Source organism: Pempheris klunzingeri, unplaced genomic scaffold, assembly GCF_042242105.1.
Source record: "Pempheris klunzingeri isolate RE-2024b unplaced genomic scaffold, fPemKlu1.hap1 Scaffold_74, whole genome shotgun sequence".
In the NCBI taxonomy this organism is placed as follows: domain Eukaryota; kingdom Metazoa; phylum Chordata; class Actinopteri; order Acropomatiformes; family Pempheridae; genus Pempheris; species Pempheris klunzingeri.
The window spans coordinates 12,975-24,109 of NW_027254978.1; the positions used below are offsets into that span (position 1 = coordinate 12,975).

General features: G+C 41.5%; 1 protein-coding gene across 1 annotated transcript; it reads right to left on the reverse strand.

Annotated features, from left to right (window-relative positions):
* Positions 1 to 1,067: 1,067 nt before the first annotated feature.
* Positions 1,068 to 10,291, reverse strand: LOC139225173 (DNA repair protein complementing XP-C cells-like). Its single transcript, XM_070856185.1, has 14 exons — positions 10,180 to 10,291; positions 8,267 to 8,557; positions 7,960 to 8,050; positions 7,267 to 7,351; positions 6,996 to 7,153; positions 6,704 to 6,824; positions 6,490 to 6,579; positions 5,178 to 6,053; positions 4,106 to 4,266; positions 3,258 to 3,339; positions 2,822 to 2,953; positions 2,429 to 2,598; positions 1,847 to 1,940; positions 1,068 to 1,605 (listed from the first exon to the last, which is right to left on the reverse strand). Exons 1-14 carry the CDS (start codon positions 10,289 to 10,291, stop codon positions 1,276 to 1,278), a joined length of 2,793 nt encoding a protein of 930 aa, XP_070712286.1. The 3' UTR covers positions 1,068 to 1,275.
* Between the last annotated feature and the right edge of the window lie 844 nt (positions 10,292 to 11,135).

Below are 11,135 nucleotides of genomic sequence, written 5' to 3' on the forward strand. Positions count from 1 at the left end.
GTGTGAAAGAGATAAGTGTGAGATAGAGGCTGAATGTGAAAACTGATCTAGAACACATCAGAAACAAGTGAAACTCCAGGGATGTAGCTGCCCAACAAGGAAAGAGAGAAAAAGGGGAAATATATTATCTGTGAGAAAGACAGAGTGTGTGAGTGAAGAAATCATTTAGCAACTTCTGAACTGCAGTGTTAGTGATTTTCATGTTTAAACCTGAAAACATGATGCGTTCGTGGTCCATGTCTCTCTGTCAAAGAAAAACATTACACAACCCAAAACTACTTCCATCAAATCAACTCAGCACAGAGCTGAAAACATGGCTGTTTTTGTTAGTTCCTGAAAATGTGACAACCAGAAGACAGAGTTTTTATTTAACAATAGGTTCTGTTTTCATTGTGTCAGGCGACATGGTGTACAGTAAGAGTCTGGTTGGGGAATCCTGCTTATACCAAACATAGGAACAAATGGTCTTAGAGGCCTTGGTAATAATTATTTCACAGCTTTTAGGGCTTCAATTTTGATTCAGCCACTCCAGACCATAGGAAACATGTTTATTAGCCTGTACTGTTTGTAGTGTTTCTACATAAGGTATTGTGTTTACTTTTCATAAATTTCTACAATTTTCCTTTGAAATTACTTAAGTACACTATCTATCTCATCTACCTATCCATCCATCTACAAGCGATCAATATCAGTCAGTATAATCTGTATGTGCAGTTTTGTGCGTGGCTCAAACCGGCACTGGGTGGGCCGAGTGTGTCACAGGTGTCCGGGCAAAATGATGAGCAGTGTGTCTCTATGCTACGTTAAACACACACATATATATGAAACTGTGAGGACAATTTCCCTGTTCTCACATTCATGTTGGGTTTGTCCTCTCCAACACAACCTGGTGCACCTTGTGTTTTTTTCCTCCTCCAGAGTCTTGGCATGTGATGTATCTATATTAAGATCTCATACAAAAATCTGACAATACGTAATATGTAACCTATATGAATATGTACAGTGATGGTGGAGACAAAGAAGGTTCAAGTCTGCAGATCACTACAAAACATTCCTCTCTTCTTTTCTCTTCTTTAGTGTTACAGCCAAACAGACCGAACTCAAAGATTTATGTCATATTGGTTCCAGCTGAGGCACAATTTATCCTGCCTTTAATGTATGTGAACGTCTTCCACAGTATATATCAGGAGCAGTCAGCCAAGTGCTTTTCTGAGAGCAGAGTGTGTAATCAACCTTGATTTTACTAAACTCAAGTGTAGTTTGGGATCTCCGACATCACACTTTCTCAAAGGGGAACAAATGTTTCTCTTGTCCTCTCTTTTCTCGTTTTGTCGTCTTCTTCTTCAGCCCGCTGATGCTCCCTCCGTCCTCCTCTGCTTGCCTGTTCTGGGGCCAGGACATGGCCAGAGTTTCAGACGCCGTCTTAGCTGCAGGACTTCCACTCTCAACGGCCTCCTCATCAGAAGAAAGCCCACCGGTCCCCTCTCCGTGAGCAAGGCTCCCCAGACCCTGGTTCTTCTTGCCGTAGCGCTGTTTGAGCCTTTCTCTGATCAGGAGCCCCTTCACCAGCAGAGTCCAGTTGGAGATCGCCCTCTTTTCCTTTTTCTGGAAAGTGGAAGAGAAAAAAAGGTGATGTGGTGTTTTGGTGCCAAACAGGTTTAGAATAAGTTGAAAAAAAATGTGGCCCTTAATAACTTAAGTTCTCACCATCACTGCAAAATCAGTCATGCAAGGTCACTGAACGTCATTTGCTTCTACTCAATCATCCACAAATAAGTTCAATAAATAAAATCCTCACAAAAGAACACTATCACAGACAGACAAAGAAACACACACACACACAAACCTCTTTCTCCTTCTGCTTCTGAAGCTCTTGTTCTTCCACCCAGGCTGCTCTGAGAATCTCCTCATGCTCCTCACAAACAATGTAGCCATCCGTGCTGAAACACACACACACAAAGAAAATATTTTCCCCCCTACATTTAATATGCTTTCATAACAACTCCATTTTCCTTTCAGCCAACAATAAGCCCAACGGATTTGGGATTCTGGAGGCAGACAGGAGTATAAATATGTATATGTGTATATGAGTAAATTGAATGACGCAATGTATGCCAATATTTCTATTCACATCAACACTAAGCATAAACATTTTGGCAAAGATCATGATTTACGTCTTTTTTTTAGGGATGTTTAATATGAAATACTGACGTAGATTGTGTGTCCTTAAAGGACTTTGAAAATAACCCTACGTCAGATAAAAGGAACTGTTAAAACCACTAGCAGTAAAAAACACAGTCCTTAAACCTTGAGACTTGAGCGGGGCTGAAAACACTGACAGACTCCTGCATGGATCACATTCATCTACTGTACTTCTTTGCCTTTAACTGATCCCGTCCCAGCGGAACGTTTCTCAGTGTCATCTTACACAGCGTGAGAGTATCCACCGTGGAAGTCGAAGCCCGTGACCGCAGGGGCAGCATCGACGTCTAGTTTCCTGGCCACGCGGTGCAGGTTGGGCAGCCGGAGGTGAACACAGCCCACAGGTAACATACAGGGCTTAAACAGGTAGACGTTACCGTAATCATTACGGGGAACCTGAATGGGACAGACACAGACAACATGTAAACAATACTGTTGTAAAACTTTGGTAACTTGGTGCATTTGTCATTATTTTTCCGCCTCTGATGTCTTCATTCATAAACATATTTGACTTGACATTTCCTTCTGAAATTACTGGTTGTTTATGGGATTTGTTTCCTTTTTTTCTCTGCTGTATCCTAATATTTGCTGACAGCTATCCTTCCATGCAGACCGTTACCTTGCCATCCACAGCTATAGGCGGCTGGTACTCTTCAGTCTGCCATTCTCCAAACAGAGCAAGGTCATTGGGATCCTTCGTCTCACACATCATCCTGGCCTTACGGGAACGATTAGAGAAGCCCTTCACCATCTGTAATGGAGTGACACAGTGGCATGATTACACATCTTTGTCTCATTATCCACTCAGTTCAGATCCTACAACAAACCAAACACAGCGATTGCGGTTTCAATATCAGTTGAGGCTCATTTTCATTTTCACAGCTCATATCATTCACTTTAATGCTAGAAATGAGTTTCTAACAGAAGAGTGGTGGTTAAAACTGTGTGTTTGGTGGTTGCTGAACTGATTTGGCGAGAGACTAGAGTGGGATTATGTTAGAAAGGAACAAAAACAGACAAACTGAGAGAGAACTAAGTGTAGTAATCGTTCTCACCTTGTACGGCTCCTCTGCTAGTCTGACAGTTCGTGCTTCTTTGAGCCATGTGTCGCTGGAGTGGAGGGTGTGCACACAATCCCTGAGAGATGATGAAGTAAGTAAGATGATTTACACATGAAAAGAACAATGAGAAATGTTTCATTTAACATGCAGATATTCCCACTTGCCTCAAAAATGTAACGCTTTGCTCATGGCTTTAGCCCGCGTTTTGCTTGTATTTAAAGATGCATTTTCATTTGTGAGCAGTGCCTAACAAACATCAACAGACAACAGCCACAGCTTAAAGCACGCGACAGAATAAGCAATCAAATAGCACCACCACATGGACACCGATGCTCACAGCAAAATTTAATTCTGAGTCCTGATTCAACTGAACCTCCTACACACACGGCCAATGATTGTGTGTCCTCCAGAGCATCACAGGTCCAGGCCGAACCTGCTCTTCCTCCTATGACAAGATGGTAAAACCTCCTAGAGATCAAAACTCAAGCTGCATTTAGGTGCATCAATGCTAAACACCTGACCAGTGTACTTTCGTACAAACCTATTAGATCGTGGGCAGCAGACTATATATCTGCCAGTCAATGTCACAACAAATAAGTCTGCATTTTTCACACTTTTGGCAGTGTTGAAATGGTGACAGACCTTATCGATTCAGTTGTATCTGATCTAGTAAAGCAGACTGTGGAGGATCCGGCTCCTGAACTGGGACACAGCATTTGAATTCCGTAGAAATAAGAGGATTTGTAACAGACTTCTTTCATAGTCTGTTACAAATCCACATTAACAGATTATACTTATACTAAAATTCAAATGTATTCACAGCAGACTGTTCTACCACTGACCTGGAGTAAACTGGTTCTCCTCTGCAGTATCCCAGCACGGCAGCTGTTGAGGGGTAGATAGCTTCATATTTCAGCAGGTGCCTCTTTAAGGCATACAGCGGGTGGTTCTTATACTCCGCTACTGAGATCGGCAGAGGTTTATTCAGCAGCTTATTCTGGAGCTGGATGGACAACAGACAGCACAGAGAGAAGAATGGTGATACGTATAAAGAAGTGTTAAACTAGTTGTGAAGAAATATCAGAGAAATATGAACTTCTTGCTCGCACAAGAGGGAACAGTGAATGAACCAGAAACTTTCATATGATTTCATCATTTGTAGCCAAAAATGATCAAATCTTTTCATGCTTTGATTGAGACTTTACTCTGGGTTACTCAGGGAGTCCTTTTGATGTGAGACCCACTCTCCATCATCTTTTACTATTTAAAGAGGAAGAGAAAAGGCATTTGAGAATTTGGCACATTAGTCAATTTATGAATTAAAACATCAGCCGTGTGTTGAAGGGACATCACGTGTCCAGTGCTCCATGCACGTGAAATCCAATAGAATACATATTCTTCTCAGTGATTTGGGGTGATTAGCATTAAACACAACCATACAGTAAAAACATGGACCTAAGAGAAGTGGCCTGAACACTCATAAATAAAGAAGAAAACTCAATAAAGCTAGCTTTTAGTTGTAAGAAGAATCTGGTGAAAAACAACAAAAAAAATATTAATGTAGACAAAATTTGTCATCTACTATAATTTTACATGATAAAAGTCAATATGTTTTCATGGGGCACCAGAGCCAACAGTCCTTCTACCCTCACTACTTAATGCGTACGTTGACTAGGAGGCCACTTTCTTGAAAAGTGTGTTTTCCTTTAATGTTTCACTCAGGGAGACACACACCTAACACCATCAACAAGACACTCTAAATAGTAATAACTGAATGAAAAATGTGTCTCCAAAAAATATCAACAAATTAAGAGTTTTATATATGTTTCTGTGTGTTTGAGCTCTTAGAGCGGTTACTGTCTTGGAGGATGGATGGATGTGTATACCATAAATCTTTGGATCTGTCTGTCTCACCTCCTTGTCCTCCTTTCTGTCCCTCTCGTCCTCGGGTCCCAGGAACGGCTCAAGTGTTTCCTCCCACCATTCTTCATCCACTCGTCTCTTCCTGGATGACGTCATCCACGTGGGATCATACTTCTTTCCTAGGTCCTTCACGAACCCGCCCCCGTCCACCGACACAACGTACGTGAGTGGTGCTGTTGCATTCTGGGAGCAGAGGTGAGGCATCCCAACGCCGTGCTCCACATCCACGCAAACCCAGGAGGACGTTTTTTCCAGAAACACCTCCAGCCACTCATCTGCTCCAGGCCCCTCTCTCTTTCTCCCGCTCCTTCTCTTTGTTCCGTTGCTCGTCGTTCCTTCTCGTTTGTCATCATCTTCCTCACATTCCTGGTCCTCCTCCGTTACCTGTTTTTTCCCTCCAACACTCCTTCTCTTCTGAGCTGCAGTATTCTTACTGTTGGCCACTTTCACTTTGTTCTTCCCTTTCCCCTTGTTCTTCTTTGTGGATGTAGCGTCGCTCTCTGAATCCACACTGTCCTCCTCACTGGATGCCTGAAAATCGTCCTCATCGCTAAGCCTCTCGTCCTCCATTTCCCCATCGCTGTTGCTCTCCTCCTTGTAGCTGACTTTTGAGGCGATGCTGCGGCGTTTTGAGTTCTTTGGTCTCTGCCCTCCTGATGTTATAGCCTTCTCCTCTTCCTCATCATCCTCCTCCTTTATTTCTCTCCTCTTTGCTTTCTTTCCTCCTCTGTCTCCTTTGGTTTGTCCCCCTCCTGCTGGTCTCTTAGTGCCAGGAGAGACCTTCGGCTCAGGGGAGGTTGTCTTGGAGGTTTCCTGTCCTGTTTTGCTCTTTCCACGTGAACCAGCAGATGTTTTAGCCTCTTTTCCCTTGAGAGAAGACAAAGAGACATTTAGATTAAGTGTAAATGAACAGAAGATGCACAGATTTATGCAGAGGTAATATCATGTGTGCATTTTGTACAATAACAGAGGGTGTTCACTGATGAGCTTTGCTAATTAGAAATGAAAATGCCTACAGTACAGAGCATGGATTCCCAAAAGATTGCAGAGGAGGTAAATTCATTTAAAATGATAGAAATTACAGTATGACTAAAAAGAAGATATCCACATATGACACTTTTAGTGATTTCATGTATACAAGTGATCTCTTTCAGATTAACCTGTTTAAACCTGCCCTTCAAATCCTCTGTTTCCATGGATGAACAAATAATTCTGTGCACATTTAACTGCAGTCCTTGACTATGTGTTGCAGCTGTAAATACATCAGTATCTTCTAATGGGCTCCATAACAGATTATCAGCACCTTGGCGGACGGAGGTTTGAGAGGAATCGGCTGCAAAGAAAGAACCAATCGGCAGGAGAGCTGCAGAGACCTCAGGGCCAACAGGAACAGCTACAGGAGACACAAAACACAAAGGAGCAGAATTACTTGACCAATTTTTTCTCACTCAAACGCTGCACTCATTTTACATCATTTTACATCATTAAATGGACTAGACTTATGCCAAAACACCAACATGAGTCATCTCCTGGTGGTCTCTTGCTGACAGGCTGGCAAGGCGCCGCTCCAGCAGAGCCCGGGGGTCCGGTCGCTCCTCTCGAGGAAGACTGGGGTTAAGAGTGAACGTTACTCTGAACCTGACAAGTAAGAGAGGGGGAGTGGTTGATTTCAACAAGTTGATATTAACTGATAAGGTGAGGCTGATGAAGCCGTTAACCTGTTAACACTCTGTTTTACACATTGTGGCGTAAAAAGCAGCCCCAGGCACCTACGCACATGTCATATTTCAGATTTCAACAAGCACACACCATTTGAGCAGTCCAGAGAGGTAGTTCTGGTCGATGCGCTCCTTGGCGACCATGCTGAAATGGCTGGGCAGCAGCGACAGGGTGATGGCCAGCAGGTCTGGTTCACTGCACAGACGGTTGCGGAACATCCCACTGGCTATCAGGCACATGAGGTGGACCTGAGAGGCCAATCAGAGGATTAATAACCGAAATCCCACAGTGGTGACTTTGCATCAGCGACAGGATTGAGAAACAGCGGTGAGAAGAGCAGGAGGGTTCGATCTGTTTTCACCTTGTGTGTGTCTTCCAGCAGGTCCTTCTTGTATCGGTTCATCATCCGCCTCAAATATGTCTCAAACTCCGCCTTCCTCTTTTTCCTGATCAATAACAAATTATGATTGGTAGATTAAAGCAGGCAGACGTTTTCTCCACATAGTATATTCACAAATCTAAAATACATATACACAAACAAACTAGTTGGCTGTTGAAAATGCGAGTGTATGTTTGAAATCTGAGAATTTGCTTCCCTAAATATTCCATGAAGATGCAGAGTGTCGGCAGGTTGGATTGAATGAATTCAGATAGATAGAAATTAAAATAAAAACAAAAAAATACATAGTTGCTGTGTGCTCAATCATGTCACATTGAAGTGAAAGTAAGTTCACAGAACTTGAGGTTCTTTTGTAAATTCAAAACCTGGTCATAGAAAAAGAAGCACTCTTCAGGCATTCTATAGGAGAACATCAAGAAAGTGTGACTAAATAGAGGCTAATACTGACTATCTTTTCTGTTCCTAAGAGTGCCTTAAGAACATTTTCTTTTCAATAACAAAGGTGTTTTCTAATGTTGCTTGGAACTTTATTTGATCCATTTTATTTCAATTACATTTATTATAATAATTTTGCAACTATAAATGATAAAATCACTGCAAAATAATATTTTACATGTATGTTCTGAATACACACGAACATTAATGTCCACTTACTTTTTCCTGACTTCTGGGGTCTCAATCTCTATCTCAACTGGCTCAGAGGGCAGGACGGCTTCTGGTGCTGGACCGAGCGGCGCATCCAGCTCTGATCAACACACAAACACACACACACACACACACACAAACACACACACACACACACACACACATACAGTCATTTCCATTTGTCACTTTCCTCCCAACATTGCTATCTACCTTGTGAAAGTAATGTTTTCTGACTTTTTATGTAAACGTTAAGAGTTAAAAATGTAGTATCATACACAACAAGCTAACACCTGTTTTCTGCTGATCCCTCACTTACCTTCCACTTCCTCCCAATCATCCTCCTCTTCTTCACTGTCGTCGTCTTCCTCCTCCACTTCTTCTTTCTCTGTCTTCTTGGCCTTCACCATACCCACGGGAGCTGCTGAGGTCACCATATCAAAGTCGTCCTCACTGTCACTCTCCTCCTCCTTCACTGGTGACTGGAAGTATTCACTGGTTTTGACAGCAGTGGCAGAGGCGGCGTTCTCTGCAGCTCGTTTCCTGGAGGAGCGTGGTTTGGGTTTGACCTTCCTCTCAAGCTTCTCCTCTTCCTCTGTAGGGTCATTGTCTGGAAAATTTAGTGGTGTAAAGGGATACTTTAAGGTTTTCAGTTTTCAGCTTCACACTTTTTATGCATTTTATAGTTAAAGTCATTGTCATCTAAAGCTTCTATATTTAGCATTAACGAATTTCATGAACTATCTTGCCTTTGTATTAGCTTTAATTTTATGTTTTGATCAGGATTATTGATTATTATCAGTTCTGAGACGCCAGGATCAAATATGATATTTGAAATATTGTCATTTGTCATGTCATTTGAAATTTTTAAAATTTGAAATGAAAAGATTTTTTGGTTTACATGAGTGATTGTGTCAATGAAACACCAGATTATATTGTAAAATCAAGCATTTTTAAGTATATTCCAAACATACAAACATATTCCTAACCTTAAAAACATAATCATTAAAATTAAGCATTTTCCAAACTTTCAACATTTTGTCTGAACCCTGTTGAAAAAAGTAAAAAGGTGCTGTTTTTTTGTCCTAAAGCTCTTAAGCATTTCTGCCAACAGGTCATAGGAAAAGATAATTTTCTACAGGGGGTCAAACACGAATTAACACAGCGGTGGCTGAGGTCCTCCTCACAACAGGAAGCAGAGCAGTTTATGTAAATTACCTCAACCGTAGTCTCATTTTTATTATAGTAAATACAGCCCGTTACCAATAATGCTGCTGATTGAACACACTATTTGAGGTTATCCTGCCGCACTTGTTTTCTGAAGAGAGTACAGCAATGCCTCAAAGTGCATTTAAAGACAAATACAGACACAATCAAATAAAAATGGGAAATGAGAGAGGCAGATGTGTGTATGTAAATGTATTGTGCATGCTCTACACAAACACACACTAAGAATAGAAATGGTCCCCTGGTATCACATTTATGGAAAAATTCACAGGTTTCATGCTTTGATGAAGTGGAGCACAGATGTGTATCTGGGTCAGCAGATCCACATCAGCCAAACATGCACCTGCACTTTGGCTGCTCCGAAAAAGTCTTTTTAGTGGCAACAATAATAAAGCAGCTACATGTATGAACACAAATCAAACCATAATGAAAATATGAGGATTCTGGACCACTGAAGACATCCAGTTATTCTGATACTCCATACTGAGGTCAGAATAATCAGTGATTTCTCTCTAAATACACTGGCTCATCACTCTCTAGGGTCAGACAATAAACCAGTATCACCTATCAACTTTCAGTGAAACCATATTGTAACGACAACCTGTATTTATATCATATCACTGCACCACATTTTGTTGTTCAAATCAATTCATTTCTGACAATCTGTTGCTATTAACCAACACAAACAAGTCATTGAAGGTTTTCTTTTACATAAATGAACGTTTTATAATTGATGTAATTCATAACAAGTGAAAACAAGGCAACGTTTCTTGCATTGAACATCTGTTTCCTATTTTTATGTGTGTTTTACATACACACACGCACATATATTTGCCGTATCATTCTATATAATTACATTAGACAGGCTTACTATGGCTGATGGTACAGGCATTAAAATGTATCGTTGATCCTACATCACCAACACCTTATACTGGTGATAAATGGTGATAAACACAAGTTAGGAAGCTACATATTGTTTTCTCATTCATTTCTCGGATGCATTACCTGCATCATTCTTCTTCGCTCTCGCTTTTGCTGCGCTGCTCTTTGCCTTCAGCAGCTGCTTCAGTCTCTTTGTATGGGCCCCGGTGTCTGCACTCTCCCTCCGCTTCGCCATGCCGTCTTTCCGTCAAACTTCTCTAAATCAAGAATAACTCTTTTTAAAAGTGTCTCTTGGTAAAACTACACTGGCGGAAGTCCCTCAGCTCTCCGCATGCTTTAGTGTAAAGGTGGAGAAACTGCAGTTACCCAACACTTGGCTGTGCAGCTTTCATAACACAGAGATGAGGAACCCGGTTGTTTTGGAGGCAGGACTCCGACGTCACGTCCGCTTCTTCTTCTTCGCTGCTAATATGAGCACTGCAGGCTCTGCAGCACTACATACACACACACACACACACACACACACACACACACACACACACACACACACACACACACATATATATACACTACTCACAAAAAGTTAGTGATATTCGACTTTCATGTGAAATATATGGAAAATGTAAAAAGTGAATGCTACAGTGATATTATATCATCAAAGTAGGGCATTTAAGTAGAAGCATGCAATGGTCATTTCTTCATCTTACACAATTTATTTGAAGAAAATCTAACAACAGTGGTAGGTATACCACAACAAAACATTTTCAGTGTCTCAATAAATTGGGATGTGGCCAAAGGACGTCCACTCCTCTCCTTTCTGTGACTCTTCCAGTCTCTGTATCACTGTTCCAACCTCCTGATGACACTCTGTGACCCTCTAAGCTCAGTGAACACCTCCGTCTGAGGACTTCCTGTTTGAAGCCTCCAGTGTTGAGGTGCTGCTGATCAACTGTTAGGTGTCGTCTTGGTCTCATGATGTCAGAATGTGAACAGCACGATGAGGAGGACTGTTTAAATACCAATTCTACCTGAAGCAGGAAATGTATTGGTGGATTCATGGATCAAACCTGTTGTGAATG

Coding starts and splice junctions, on each gene's coding strand:
- LOC139225173 (XM_070856185.1), bottom strand. CDS start 10,291: ATGGCGAAGCGGAGGGAGAGTGCAGACACCGGGGCCCATACAAAGAGA. Junction 2,599..2,821: donor CTATAGCTGTGGATGGCAAG/GTAACGGTCTGC, acceptor TGTCCCATTCAG/GTTCCCCGTAATGATTACGG. Junction 1,941..2,428: donor GGTGGATACTCTCACGCTGT/GTAAGATGACAC, acceptor TGTGTGTTTCAG/CACGGATGGCTACATTGTTT.